Genomic DNA, 15300 nt, shown 5'->3' on the forward strand with positions numbered 1-15300 from the left:
GTTGGTGCACTCAACAGCTGACTGCAGTGGCACTTGAATTAAACACCTGTGTGCACCTGTTACACCAGGCGGTGACTTCAGGGCTAGCTGAAGCTAATATCCTTAGTGGTACGTCACATCTGCCATCAAAACTGCGGTCGAACGAGGGACGCAAGGTGAACATGGGGCCATCGGACCATAGATTCCGGGCTGGGAACTGAAGTGTAGCGTCGGCACCAGGTGACAGTAGATGAATTGGTCGTAGGCACCGGGAATCTTCCCAAATCCAAGAAGCTAATCTTCGGTACCTTCTCAGTCATATCATTAAACTATAATGAAGGTAATGGGAAAGAATTGTTGAAGTGGATGATCAGTGAGCAGCATTATTGTTTCATGCCAAGAAAGAGCAAAAGAGATGTGATACACTGACTATTTGTTCTTCAGTCACTTTTCTCACTCATTGTGTGTCCATGCACCTCTCTGCATTGAATCATACTTGTGATTAATCTCTGGCTCGCTCCACAGCATGTCTTTTATCTTGTCTTCCTTCTCTAACCAGTGGTGGCAGATGGCCGTTCCTCCCTGAATTGAAATTGAAAATTAAATATTTTCTTTGAGAGTGTTGATGGAGAAGTATAGAGGCCAGAAGGACCTGCACTGTGCCTTTGTGGATCTAAAAACACATATGATAAGGTACCAGGAAAGGGACTGTGGTATGTATGAGGAAATTAATAGTGACAGAGAAGTATGTGAGGGTGGAGCAGGATGTGTATGAGAACAACGCGGCAATGGTGAGGTTTAGGAATGACAGATGGGTTCAAGGTGGGGTAGGATTACATCAGAGATATGTTTTGAGCCCCATCATGTTTACAATGGTGATACGTTGACAGATGAGGTCAGGAAGAAGTCTCCAAGGACTGTGTTTGCAAATGCCCTAGTCTGGGACCAACTCCCTTCACTACATCCATCACTACATCCATCACTTTTCTATGTGGTCTTCCATTTTCCTCCTGCCTGGGAGATTGACATTAAGCTCCACAGTTACCATCCTTGTCCAGAATAAACCCAATCCCTCCTCTGCACATGTCCAGTCCATCTCAGCCCTGCCTCTTCAACTTTGTCTCCAAACTGTTTAACCTGAGCTGTCCCTCTGATGTCCTCATTTCTAATCCTGTACATTCTGTTCCTCCCAATGAGAATATTAACATCTTCAGCCCTATCACCTCTAGCTTGTCCTACAGTCTATTATCAGAAACTAAAAGCCATGCCCTTAAGACACAATAACCACACAGAGAATGTCAGAGATGCATCTGACCCTTGAGTTGATTAATCTACTGGTTTGTGATGCCTCATCAGAAGTGGAAGGAAACTATTAGAAAGGCTGAGGTAAAACAAAGTAAACAAAAACTGAACTGAAAATCTGTGAATCAGAAAATCTCTGATTCCAGTCATCAGTATGTCAGGGGTCAGGAGCGAGGTACAACAGTGAGTATCTGCAAACAATTTGTGAAACATGATAGAGAATCATCATGTTTCAGAGCTTTATTTCAGCCAGTGGTGTTGGAGATCTTGTGGGATCATTTTGACAATGAATTGAACAAATGGCAGCAAAACAATCAGTTTTTGCATTATATAACGTGTTCTATTTGTGTTTGTACATTTCATTACTTCAAAATACAAAAATGAGGCTGGATCTGTACTCTTGCACAGTACTGTATGTGTTTTCATGTCTCTCAGTAGTTTACAGAGGTGGAAAAAGTACAGACATACTGCACTTAAGTAGAAGTAAGAATACCATTGTTAAAAAATAGTCCAATAAAAGTTGAAGTACTGATTCAAATTGTGATTCCTGGCTAAAGTAAAAATAAAAAAGTAAAGGCTTCATAAATGTGCTCAGAATAAGAAAGCAAAAAGTAGGTCTTTGGAGGACTTTTCTATTTTTGTGCAAAGCTAACTGAACCCCGTACTATATTGACATTGTGGAAGTAAACACAGACGACACGAGAGCTCTCGATTAACACTCCTCGTTTATTACTCGTCACCACACAACTGAATACCTTTCCCTCCAAAACATAGCAACAACACTTCCTGAGAACTGGGTGTGAGTGGAGCCCTCCAGTGGTCAACCACACATGCCCCCCCCCCCCCCCGAACACCCAGTAGGGTCATCCCCTAGTCCAGAACCCTTGCTTTAATCAAGCGTCCAGAACGGCTGAACCGGGGAGGTGGAGAGCTGGCTGAGGAGAAACGAGCCTGAGGACCAGGTTGGCATGGGCGGTCAGGAAAACCTGAAGATAGCTCGGGCCCCGCCAGGTGGGGGGCGCTCCCAGAGGAAGAAGCAGAGTTGTCCAGTCCAGTGGAAGGCGGACGGCCACAGCAGGGGGCCTGAGCCGGCACCACCTGATCATCCAGAAGCACATGTGCTGGTTTAAGTCTGTCAATAGAAACAGCCTCCTGCTGACTCCCAAAGTCCAAAAGGAAATGCTTCCGGCCGGTTGAATAACCCTAAAGGGGCCGTCATACAGTGGACGCAGCGGAGGCCTATGAGCGTCATGCCTGACGAAAACAAACTGCAGAGTCCAACGACCTCGGAACAAAGGTGTCGGGCAGACAATGGTGCACTGGGCCAGGAACAGAAAACGAGTCTCTTGGGGGACAGAGAGACAGCACAGAGGGAGCGAAGCACGGGGGGTGCACTCTCGGGCAAGAATTCCTCGGGGACCCGGGGAGGCTGACCGAGGACAAGTTCAGCCAGGAAACCCCGAGGTCTTCTTTAACCGCGCAGCGCAACCCCAGTAAAACCCATGGAAGGCGGTCAACCCAGTTGGCATCTGTGAGAGAATCACGGAACACAGCCTTAAGCGAACGGTGGAAACGCTCGCACATCCCGTTGGCCTGCGGGTGGTACGCAGTGGTTGGGTGGACCTTGACCCCTAGGCCGTCAGTTTCATCAGCTTTTTCTCCAATCAATATTATGTCTATTCATAGTCTTGTCTCCTCTTTACTGAGAAATCTGTTTATTTTCTCTCATGTTCTTCCCTGAGTTACTCTTTTTGAGTTCCTCAAGAAAATGAAAACACGCGTTTCCTGGGACTTTACATTTCTGTTCCTCGTGCTCTGGATTTCTCTTTTGCACTTTGTTTGGTTTTGGATCTACATCAGCAGTAAAATATTGCTTTTCATCAAGTCCTTTCCTTCTGAGAGGCCTGCATTTACATCTTTGCCAAACCCTGGCATCTAAAACATTCCTTTTATATTTATGGTTTCAAGGGTGTGAGAGACAGAAAAAATTCCCCTTAAAAAGGCACATTTGGAATGCATCCAATTAAACTAGACATGGAAGATAGAGAGAATTTTGTTTTGATCTTATCAGATCCTAAAAATTCATACATCCTGTTCTCTGTTGGAACTGACAGGACTACATTTCCTTGTCATTATTTTGCATATCTAATTCATGTAAAAAAGAAAATGCAACCGGAACATCTTACAGAACCTGATAGAGATCTCAGAAATCTCTGGAAACTTTGGTTTCCTTGTTTACAGAAACGTGTTCAAGTGTGAAAACCTTGTTGTTTGGTTTAAAAGGTGTCTTACTTCCTTCTTGTGTGAAGGAAGTAAATACTTTTTATATAACAGATCTCAGATTTGTCTCCTTTAAAATATATTAAGCTCAAGATTGACAAATGTGATCAATCAACGAACCTCAACTGACCTATTCAGGTCCAACACTAAAATACAGAACAAAATCGCATTTCTTCAAATTAAAATAAGCCCTCAAAAAGTGAAAACTTTGCACTGACATCATTATACTGCTAGTGCCAGCTGTTTGGTCAAGTAAGACTAGGTTTTGCATTCTTTCACACATGTACTTAAGTAACCAAAATCCAGCTCTGCTTTTTACATTAAGCTTATTTACTGACTTTAGAATAGCTGACCTATTTTAACATTAATGTTAATTTTTGCACATCAGGTTATCTCACATATCAAACCAGCATATTAAGCTCATAACTCTTTTGCAATTGAATCTATTTAACACTTCAATTTCTTTTCTTTTTTTTGTTTCCACTTATTTATTAATCCTATTTGTATTTTATCCATTTGTACATATTAACGGGCATCTGCATGTGGACAGCAGGGAAAGAATTTCATTAGAGAAAAGCTTTTTCTTTGCACACATGACAATAAACGCTTTGAATCTTGAATCTTATTTCTAAACTTTTGTGTGAATGAGGAAAACGGTCCCTATTCAGTTCAGTTGAATTCATTTTTATTTATACAGTGCCAAATCATAACAGCAGTTACCTCAAGGAGCTTTATATTTTAAGGTAGAGACTCTACAATACAAAGAAGACTGAGAAGACAGAAAAAAAACTCAACAAACATATGACCCCAATGAACAACCACTTTGGCAACAGTGGGAATGAAGGGAAGCCAGTATAATCACTCTTCCTGAAGACTTTTCAGTGAATTTTTAGGACATCCTGATAATAAAGAATTACAGTGGTCCAGTCTAGAAATAATAAATACATGAACTAGTTTTTCAGTGTCATCTGAGCCAGGATGTTTCTAAAATTAAAAACGATGTAAGGAAATTATTTCTCAGGAGAGAAATTTTAAATGATTAAGATTCAAACACTAAATGACCAAACCATTAAATTATAAATGTCACCTCTTTTATTTACATAGAATATTGAGTCATTTTGTCAGTTCAAAATAGATCAACTAAATACTGAATAATAGAAAAACCTAATTCTGAACTACACTTTGAGAAATCCACATTTGACTTTTACAGTCAGTAATATCTTCTCTTTGAGTTCATTAGTTTTTTCTCCTTTTTATTAACACAGTGGTATTGTCTTTTTGGCATTTAAAAATATGTACATAGCCCAATGAATAATTTAAATTAAAATCTAAATAACTAAACATCCCAAATATATAAATGTAGTAAAATAAAGAATTTTTGAGGAAAAACTCACTCATAAGTTGCACCTTATCTCTCATGGAAAATGAAATGTTGATTTTGAGCTGTTCAATTCAACATTGTTTAACTAACAGAGCTCCAGTTAAAGGAACTAAATGAATAGAATTTGCATGTATTTGTACATGTATATATTTTGAAAAATGTGTTTGTCCATGTTGTAATGTGAAAAATAGAAAAATAGAAAAAAATATTAAGAGAAAAAGATATCAATTTTATCAATTTTATTATTGACATAATCATGATGATGTTGTCCAAAACCTAACCCTTAACCCTATATTTTCAAAACATTTATAAATGGTTAATTGTATAACTTAATGAAAAGTCAACATTAAATATATGCACTATATTTCTAATGAAGTTTACAGTGATAATGAATACACACAATTCACATTTAATGCATAATACATTAATTAATGAATTTACATAGTGCAAAGTTTTAAATACACAATAAACTGTCATGATCACACACCCACTACAAATTGGACCAGATCCACCTAAGACAAAATATACTTTAGAAGCAGAGCTCATATTGTGATTATTATTTATTTTAAAATGCTTTTGTCTGTACCAAAACACCAAGAAGCAAAACAACATCATCAAAATATTTTTTTTACATTTTTTTCATACATCCAAGTTTATTGATGCTACACAGCAATATACATCGTAGGTCTGTGTCAGAGACTCCTAATCGATACATGCTGAGCCTAGATTCTTCATTACAATAGTTTAATCTCTGTGAAGAATGAGAAAAAATTTTTGAATACGCTTCAGTAGGGCCTCAAGGAACTCATACTGAACAGCCTTAAGTCCCATGATACCTGCAGCCTCCACCTCCTTGTACATGGCATCTGTGTAGTGCTTGCCCCCATTTGCTGCCACCATGTCATCAATCTTGTTGACCAGCTCCACCACCTGCGTTCTGTCTTTGCTGGTGTTTTCAAAGATGTGGAACCTGTTTCCACAGCTTTGGATGATGCGGCGAAGTCCTTCCTCAGCTTCACGTACGTACTCCTGTATGGTCATGCCTCCAAGATCACCACCGCGAGTGAACAGCACGATCATGTGCTGATTTGCAGCCTGGCCAAACAGCTCCTGCAGGGCTTCTACTGAGTTTTTCTCTTCTTTGGTGAATCGACCCACTTGGATGACCAACAGGAACACATGAGGACCGGGACAGGAGACTTCAACACAACGCACAATTTCTCTTTTGATGAACTCATTTGATTTTGCAGTGTCCAGGATCCCTGGTGTGTCTACAACACTAACTACCCTGTTACCCCACTGAGTCACACCTTTCTGACAGACCTCAGTCACTGACCGTGATAAAGGAGAAGATCTGAAATATCTGTCTCCCAGAATGGTGTTTCCAACAGCACTCTTACCCACACCGGTCTTTCCAAGCATCACAATCCTCAAATCAGGACCTGAAACACAAATTACAACCTTGATTTAACCTGTATACACAACAAAAAACAATCATACAGACAGAAGATTAACTTTGAGTCTTACCTGCTGGAAATTTAGCCATCTTAATGTCACTGTTTTCACTGCACGTGTGAGCGAGAAGAATGTTAAAGCTTCTTTTCAACACATGGTTTATTTATAGCTCCACAGCTGACACACCTCCAGCATTTGCATAACAGGTACATATAATAAAGAGAGAGCGCAGCACAGCCTGCAGAAGACACCGTGCAGAGTTTTGACACACCAGACTAATGAAATATGTCTGAAGGTAAGTTTATTTGAAAAGGTTTCTTTGCTTTATAGCTGTTTTTTTTAACAGTTTTAATGATTGAATTTTGTAGCAGTAGAGAGAAAATGTTGCTCTTAAACAGTGTCAGAGAAAAAGGATTTTGTGTTTGTTCACAGACAAAATTTCAGTCGTCATCCTGGGAAATGGGAAGTCTTTGAAGAAAGCGTTAATAACCAACATCCTGGAAGATGACATATCTGTGCTATCCACAAGAAAGATTCTAACAAAAACCAAGATATATGAAAACGAGACATATGTTTTCACATGCATGCCAGATTTGGACGTGCAATGTGATGACATAAAACAACAATTTGCTATGAATCCAGACCCTGACATGTGTTTGTTGGTGGTAAGATGTGACTTTTCAGTAGAAAATGTGTGGAATCAGATAGAATATCTGAGCAAGAAAAGTGGAACACCTACAGATACATTCACAGTTGTGCTGCCTTTGAGTTCTAAACCTACAGAGTACCCATTCAAGAATATGACCATGGAGCAGCTTTACAGAGAACTGCCTTACAAACAGCGGGGGTTAAGTCATAAGAGGTAAACCTAAAAAATCAGTAACATATAATGAATATTTATGATATCACATAAGTTTGCATAAGAAGAACAGTGTTTTATTTAATCTGAGTAATCATATTAATTCATTAGTTATTAGGTTTATTATTATTATATATATATATTGTAATGTTTCAAACATAATAGATCTTTTGCCCAAAAAACAAAGTTTCCTGGTGAGTTAATTTAGTTCTGTTATATTACAGGTCTGCTGCAGATCCCCAATCTATGACAGCTTTGGGAGACCTCAGCTTAAATTCATGTTTAAGAAGCAAACATGAATGGATGGAAGGCAAGACTCAGCTTTATCAGCAGTATCTCACAATATTGTCGTGTTCTGTGTGTGGATGTGTATGTCAAAAACATTTCTTTAGCCTTTTTATAAAAGTGGCAGATGTAACAAAGAGCCCTACACTATCCCCGTACATAGTTTCAAATGTGGGACATTTTTTGAAATTTTTATCTCTATTATTAACTTTTTTTTTTTACTTTTTATCTAATCAGGAAGTTAAAATATTGAGATAAAGAGTCTCTTGTGCAGGAATAGCATGGTGTAATTATGCGAACTGCATGCAGATATAATTATGTGTATACTTAAATGCGTATTTAACTGTTCAGATAAAAGTCTTGTAAGTGTTTTAGCTGTAGATGATTATTCTTCAGATCTGGAAAGAATATTTATTTCTATTTCACTGTCACTTATTTTTGTTCTTCATTGACACAGAAAATCACTTTGATACCAAAGTGAACCTAGTTCTTCTGGGAATGACCGGTACGGGAAAGAGTGCAAGTGGAAACACCATCCTCGGAAAGAAGAGCTTCATGTCTAAACCCAGTTCAAAGCCGGTCACCACAGAATTCCAGGTGGCAGAAACTGAGATGAAGGACTTACGTGTACGTGTGATTGATAGCCCAGATATCTTTGATGATGACATTGAAGCATCAGTTTGGGACAAACATGTAAAACAGTGCAAACAGCTTTGTGAGTCAGAACCATGTGTGTATTTACTTGTGATGCAAGCAAGCAGATTTACAGATGGTGAGAGAAACATAATAGAAAAGCTAGAAAAAGCTTTTGCAAGCAAAGTTAGAAAACAAACAATCATCCTGTTCACCAGAGGAGACGACCTGCACTGTGCAAACATTAAGCTGGAGGATTTTCTTCACTCCTGCCAACCTGGTCTGAAAGAAATAATTCAGAAGTGTGACAACAGGTGTGTTGTTTTTGAGAACAGCAGGCCAACATCACATCAAGTGGCAATTTTAATGGAGAAAGTGATCAGGATGATCCAAGAACAGCAGCAATGATAACACTATGAAGTGCTTGGATATGATAAGTTGTTAAACAGAAAGATATAAACAGAGCATGAAATACTAGCCTGAACTGTTCAGTTAGAAATGTTGTCTTTTGTTTCCCTTTTTATTTGCCTTCGTCAAAATCAGCCTTTAATCAGCGACTGATTATGAATTCGGTTGTTATTGAAACTGGTGCATGGAGTTTGTCTCTTATTGTGTTTCTGTTTATAGCCTGTTGATGTAAATCATTCATGTTAAATTCACCAATAAAATGAAGTTTGGTAAATATTCATTGTTGACCAAAGGTTTTTCAAGTAACAGAGACCCTTTGATGATTCAAACATACCTTTGAAAAAACCTATATCTAACAATAATAGCACTAGTAATAAGAATACATACAGTAATCATAGCAAAAAAAAAATGAGCATTTGATGTTTGTGGATTGAACACTTGCAAAGACTCAGTGAAAATTTAAATAATTAAAATATGCAGATGTTAAACAAATATGTAGGACTTCTTTCTACTATTTGCAAAATATCTCTAAAATATGAGATATCCTGACTCAGAGTGACACCCAAAATCTAGTTCATGCACTTCTTGCTTCTAGGCTGGACGACCGTAATTCATTATTATCAGCATGCTCTAAAAACTTCCTAAAAGCCTTCAGTTAATCCAAAATGCTGCAGCAAGAGTACTGGCAGAGACTAGAAATGTTAGGATTTTGAGTTTATTATATTATTTATAATTTCTAGTCTTTGGTTTCTTTGAGTTCTGTCTTATGGTTTTTGTCTCTGTCTTCTCTAGTTGCTCTGTCTCCCCTGTCAGCTGTATCCCCTTGTCTAGTTCGCGTCTCTGTGTATCCTCAGTTGCTATATCCCCGTGTCCAGTCAGTGTCTGTGTCTGCACTGGTCCCACGTCTCTGTTCCCTCTGTTACAGTGCGTGCGAGTCTGTGTCTTTAGTTCAGTCTGTGTCATGTTTCCTGTTTTATTTTGAAAGTCCATGTCTGATGTTAATGTATCTGGTTTCGCTTCCCCTTGTCTCGTTAGGCCTGATTTGCCCCAGCTGTGTTTCCCTCCTGTTACTCATTCCCTGATTGCTCCCTCTGTGTATTAAAGCCCTGTGTTTCTCTATGTCTGGGTTGCGATCTACCGTTTACCTAGCTGTGTGTTCTGTCAGTCCTCCGGTTTAAGTTTATTTAGATTTTTTCCAGTTATGTTATATTTTGAGTTTTACATTAAAGCTGTTTTGAGTTCACGACTGTCTCCTGAGTCTGCACCTTGGGTCCTATTCCTGTCTGCACACAGCCACTCATAACAAGAAAGAGAGAGCATGTTTCTCCTATTGGCTTCCCTTCATTGGCTCCCTGTTAAAACCAGCATATCCAGCTAGCATGGGCTAAAATAAAAATCAGCTGGAAAACCATCCGGACCTGGGGCTTTATTGTCTGGGTGATGCTGTATGGCTTCATGGAAGTCAGACATTGACACAGGTGGATCCAGAGCTACAATCTGTTCATCATTTAAATTCTGTAGATTTATATTGCTAAGAAATTCTTCAAAAGCAATGATGGAGGGAATAATCTGTGATGCTGTGAAGCTTCATAAAACTCATAAAAAGATGTATTTATTTGTTGTGGATCATGAGTAATGTTCCCAGTTGACTCTTTAATAGAATAAACAGTTGTGTTTTTATTTATTGATCATTACCCATTAGCAAGGAATTTCCTAAATTTATTACCACGTTCAAAGCTCTCCAATTGCAGATTTGCAACAATAACCATGTTCTTCTGTTAATTATTTCATTTCATTTAATTCTAGCTTTAGTTTTCTCATGGTGTTAATTATATGTTCTTGTGGCGAGGAAGCAGATTCTAAAGATTACATTTTTGTTTTTAGTACAAGTGTTTGTTCTTTTTCTTATGAGAAGAGTAAGGTATTATTTTGACTCTTTTCTGTCTCAGAGAGTTCGACTCAGTGAATGATTGCTGATAGTGTCTGTAATATCTCTTGTAATCCATCTGTTAACTAAAAAGTAGTCTATACAAGAATGTGTAATCCCTGAGAGGCGACATGAACACCAAGCATTACAAAGACCTAAATCACTCACATGTTGTTTAAGAATGTCTGCAGTCTGGCACTTCTTTTGACTCACTGAACCTGTCAATTTCTAGATTCAATACCAGATTGAAGTCTCCTCCTATTATAAGTGTGGTTTCAGAGTGATCCAAAAGTGAAGAAAAGAAGTGATGAAAAAAGGACGAGTCGTTGTCAATTTGGTCCATACAGTTAGTTCCATATGTATTTGGAAATACATATTTAGTTATTTATTTTTAATCTTTTTTACCTGTCTACTTAAACCTACTTAAACCTATTCCATTTGTAGTTATATAATGGACATGGATATAATGTAGAGTCTCAGCTTTCATATAGAAAATTCTATGTATAGAAAACTATTCCGCGCATAATTAAAACAGGTCCGCGGCTCCCAACCGTAGTAAAGGGACCTCTGGCTATTACGTCGGGTTCATGTCGGGCTCGTAACCAAAAACTAGCTTTACTTTGTTGTCTGGGTCAACTTTGCTAGCGAGAGACAGAGAGAGGCGTTGAAAGACTGCTCCAACGGAACTTATTGTTTCAGAGGAAAACACGAACACGGTGTACGGTCGAGTCTCAATAGATTACTTACAACTGGGCTACACTGCCCATGAGGCTACATTCTTTAGGGCTATGCCTGTAACACTCTGCCTGTTGCCTTTATATTGAATAATGTTTTGAACAATAATTTTTAAAAATATTTCTTCACGTCACTAGGCGGGCTGCAAGTAGAGGTCGCGAGATTGAGACCCAGGCTTTAGAGCCTCTTAATGTGTGTTTTATTTGGGTTTCCACCAGTGTGGAATTACCAAAAATAGATAGCAGACAACCTAGGGTGACCAACCGTCGTCTTTTCCCCGGACATGTCCTCTTTTCATGTTTTGATAAAAATGCCCAGGTTTCCCTATATTCCGACAGATATTTGTGACGTCATCCCCGAGTTGATGCTTTGTGAGTGCTTGTTTTGCGCTCACAAACGGGACAGACAGCATGCAGCAACGCGCCTAATGATGTTTAAAAGATCTCTAAAAGAAAGTCCATCTTTTCAGACGAACTGGAAAATAAATTTCCCTCGTACCAACCCAGTACTGGTAATTTTTCTTCTGCAGATGAGGCATTATTTCTGTAACATTATTTAATTCCAGAGGCTTTTAAGTTATTTTTTGCAATTGTTGACTTGTAAAAGGCTATATGACATATTTTATTTCACAATTCATTAACCGCACAGAGAAGACATCGTTGAAATATGTTAAATATGTTTCTTTAGGCAAGTTAAAACAGTAACTGTAACAGTTACTCATATTTTGTATTTTAAATACATAACGCCAGAACGTGTATTCTGTTACTCCCCAACACTGTCAATATAGCTACACCTCCTTGAGCTATACTGTAAAAGGTGTGAGGGAACTTTGGTAAGGTGGATGTGTGTGCAGATGATTTGGACATATGAGCTTCCTGTAGAAAGACAATGTCATTTAATCAATAAGTCTTTTAATGAAACCAACTCCATGTATTCCATGTAACAAACCTCAGGGTAATGAAAATAGACACGTCATTGTTTCCAGGGCCTTTTATGCCTTCTTTGGGATGCCTGGAAACACTACTCCATGAACTCACTAAGAACTTTAAAGTCTTTGTGTAGAATTTGTGCAGAACCTCTGTACAGAAGTCTCGACCGGCTCTCTGTTTAAAGGATCTGAGTCTTTGATCTATGGGGTTTTACCACAACTGATTAACAGAAACTGATGGTAGCTCCCCCCCTAATGATCTATGGCACTTGGAAATGTTTTGAAGGATTAATTTTTTTGGCCTGGGAAATAAGCCCCAGGGACCTGAATTTTTAGAAGCTATAATAACCTATTAGAACCTCAATAAGGTGGTTGCAAATAGTCATACCAAAAACAGGAAATGTCCACAAAATAAACTTTTAATTGTGACTTTAATTAATTGAAGATAGGACACTTTATTAAGTAAATTTTAAATAATTAAATCTAAACTGTTGCTAAATACCTACAGATGGTTTCTATTAGGTTTTAGTGAGACAGAGAGAGAACCACAGTGGGTTGGAAAAACAAGACCAAATCCACTGTTTCTTGCTGCAAAAATGCACTGTGTGAACCAGTCCTTGACTCGTCTGCGATGACCCAATGAAACTAATTTTTATCTGCAGAGGGTCTCTGTTCATCCTCTGACACAACCAACATCCAGCGTTACCAGTATCCAATCATCTATTGTGACATCATCTGATTTGAGCTTATCTTACTGTTCCCTCTCCCCCCCCTCCTCCCTTCATCGCTGTAGCAAAAGTTTTTTTTTTTATTACAATAGTCACATTTATACAACATAATTCACTTCACTTTTCATAATTTCAACTTTGACTTCTTCTTATCACGTTGAACAGAATTACACTCTTTTCCCCTGTTACAAACAAGTAAATACTTCCATTGTCACAGAGTGCTTGCTCATAGGGCGTCATGTAACTGGGGTTTTCTCCCCACAATATCACAGATGTTGTCATCTCAAGGCTGTGTTAATTTTTTTTCAGTCTTGTTGCTGCACTGCTAAGAAAGTATTTGCAGACTTTGACACACCTCCAGCATTTGCATAACTGGTTCATATAAAACAAACAGAGTGTCACAGCCTGCAGACATCCACACAGCCTCTGCCTGCAGCATGTCTCATAGTAAGTTTACTGTCACTGTTTCTGTAATGTTATATTTTTAAAAAGCATAATCCAAGTCAAAGCAACACTTTTATATCTACTAAATATTTATTGAAATCACATGTTTAAATTTTATATATAGTGTTGTTACTATCAAAAAATAAAACTGTGATTCACTATTTTTACAGACAAGATTTCAGTTGTTGTCTTTGGAAAAACAGAGTCTTTGAAGAAAGCCCTAATAACCAACATCCTGGGGAAAGATTTGTCTGTGCTACCCACGAGAAAGATTCTCAAAAACATCGAGATATATGAGAATTATACATATGAGATCACATGTACACCTGACTTGTACTTATTCTGTGATGACATACAGGAACTATTTTCTGAGAATTCCCACAGTGACATGTGCTTGTTGGTGGTAGAGGATGGGTTTTCACCAGAAGATGTGGGGAAGCAAATAGAAGATTTGAGTAAGAAAACTGGAAAACCAAGAGAAGAGTTCACAGTCGTGCTGCCACTGACATGTGAACCCTCAGGTTACTGTTTCACATCCTGCACCATCCAGCAGCTTTTCAGTGAACTGGACAAACTGGCTAAACACAGACTACTGGTGCCAGGCTCTAAGAGGCAAAGGTGAAATTTGAGACTTGTTGAACTGTGACTGTTAACTTCATGCAAACACAATTTGAAGTATTTTCTTTATTTTAGCTCTGTACACAGATACTATAAAATGTTTGTATTTTATAGAGAAGGTTTGCATTTTTATTATTGTTATAAAAATAATTAAGTTTTTATAAAACAGTAAACAGCTGCCTGCTGAGTTTATAATTGCTCTGTAACAAAATTACAGGTTTGACTATGAATCACAAACAATGTCCAGATCACACAGTGACATAACAAAGCCAGGTAAACTCACATCTCTCTCAGGAGCGTCTTACCAACAAATACAAAAAGTTGTGCTGTTCCGTGAATGAGAATATTTCACATGATCCCAGATGTGTCATTAAAAACTGACAAAATTCTTTTATGCCCTTTTAATTCAGTTGGCAGTTTTAGCAAAGAATTATTTACACACACCAAGAAGAGTTTAAAAAGTAAGATGCATGTTTTTACAACGTAGCTGAATTTAAAGAAACCATACATGTTTATTTTGTCATTTATTCATTCTTAAGGTAGGATACCAACTGATTTCTTTCCATTATTATTTGTACATATCAATACAGGAAAGCGTGGTATCACCACAGTGAACCTTGTTCTACTGGGAATGGCTGGAACTGGAAAGAGTGCAAGTGGAAACACCATCCTCGGAAAGAAGAGCTTCATGTCTAAACCCAGTTCAAAGCCGGTCACCACAGAATTCCAGGTGGCAGAAACTGAGATGAAGGACTTACGTGTACGTGTGATTGATAGCCCAGATATCTTTGATGATGACATTGAAGCATCAGTTTGGGACAAACATGTAAAACAGTGTAAACAGCTCTGTGGGTCAGAACCCTGTGTGTATGTACTCGTGATGCATGTGAGCAGATTTACAGATGGTGAGAGAGACATCATGGAAAAGTTAGAAAAAGATTTTGGGAGTAAAGTTAAAGAAAAAACAATCATCCTGTTCACACGAGGAGGCGACCTGCAGCAGGCAGAAATCACCTTGAAGGATTTCCTTCACTCCTGCCAACCCGGTCTGAAAGAAATAGTTGAAAAGTGTGGAAACAGGTGTGTTCTCTTTGAGAACAGCAGGTCAAGTTCACAGGAAGTGGAAAAGCTGATTGACACGGTGATCGGGCTGTTAGAATAACAGGCAATATAGATAAAATCATGTGCTTAGACATTTGGCCTTTTTTCTGTAAAGCTATGAATAATTTAGAGGGTGAAAGTTTATTCTGCAAATTGAAGTGACAGATTATAACAAAACAGTTGCCTTCTATATTTTATTTACTACAGTAGCATTTAAACAAGAAGAGTTTCCTTTTT

The 15300-nt window shown here is 38.3% G+C and overlaps 3 protein-coding genes across 3 annotated transcripts; 2 read left to right on the top strand and 1 right to left on the bottom strand.

Moving 5' to 3' along the window:
- Positions 1-5686: 5686 nt before the first annotated feature.
- LOC146625939 (GTPase IMAP family member 7-like) lies at positions 5687-6488 on the bottom strand. Its single transcript, XM_085363077.1, has 2 exons — positions 6470-6488; positions 5687-6384 (listed from the first exon to the last, which is right to left on the bottom strand). The coding sequence occupies exons 1-2, from the start codon at positions 6486-6488 to the stop codon at positions 5687-5689; spliced, it is 717 nt and encodes a 238-aa protein (XP_085219203.1).
- Positions 6489-6682: 194 nt separating this feature from the next.
- On the top strand, positions 6683-8582 carry LOC146625940 (GTPase IMAP family member 7-like). Its single transcript, XM_085362216.1, has 2 exons — positions 6683-6692; positions 7999-8582. Exons 1-2 carry the CDS (start codon positions 6683-6685, stop codon positions 8580-8582), a joined length of 594 nt encoding a protein of 197 aa, XP_085218342.1.
- Positions 8583-13732: 5150 nt separating this feature from the next.
- LOC146625941 (GTPase IMAP family member 7-like) lies at positions 13733-15124 on the top strand. The gene is made up of 4 exons (XM_085363075.1): positions 13733-13962; positions 14180-14235; positions 14373-14423; positions 14553-15124. The coding sequence occupies exons 1-4, from the start codon at positions 13733-13735 to the stop codon at positions 15122-15124; spliced, it is 909 nt and encodes a 302-aa protein (XP_085219201.1).
- The last annotated feature ends 176 nt before the right edge of the window (positions 15125-15300 follow it).

Source organism: Diplotaxodon limnothrissa, linkage group LG9, assembly GCF_057381915.1.
Source record: "Diplotaxodon limnothrissa isolate DT_005_m linkage group LG9, D_limnothrissa_male_GT1.1, whole genome shotgun sequence".
Classification (NCBI taxonomy): domain Eukaryota; kingdom Metazoa; phylum Chordata; class Actinopteri; order Cichliformes; family Cichlidae; genus Diplotaxodon; species Diplotaxodon limnothrissa.

Bases quoted from the DNA above. Each gene is read 5' to 3' on its own strand.
- LOC146625941 (XM_085363075.1), top strand. From the start codon at position 13,733: ATGTGCTTGTTGGTGGTAGAGGATGGGTTTTCACCAGAAGATGTGGGG. The intron at 13,963-14,179 runs GTGAAATTTGAG...ACAAAATTACAG, and splicing joins CCAGGCTCTAAGAGGCAAAG to GTTTGACTATGAATCACAAA. The intron at 14,424-14,552 runs GTAAGATGCATG...ATATCAATACAG, and splicing joins CACCAAGAAGAGTTTAAAAA to GAAAGCGTGGTATCACCACA.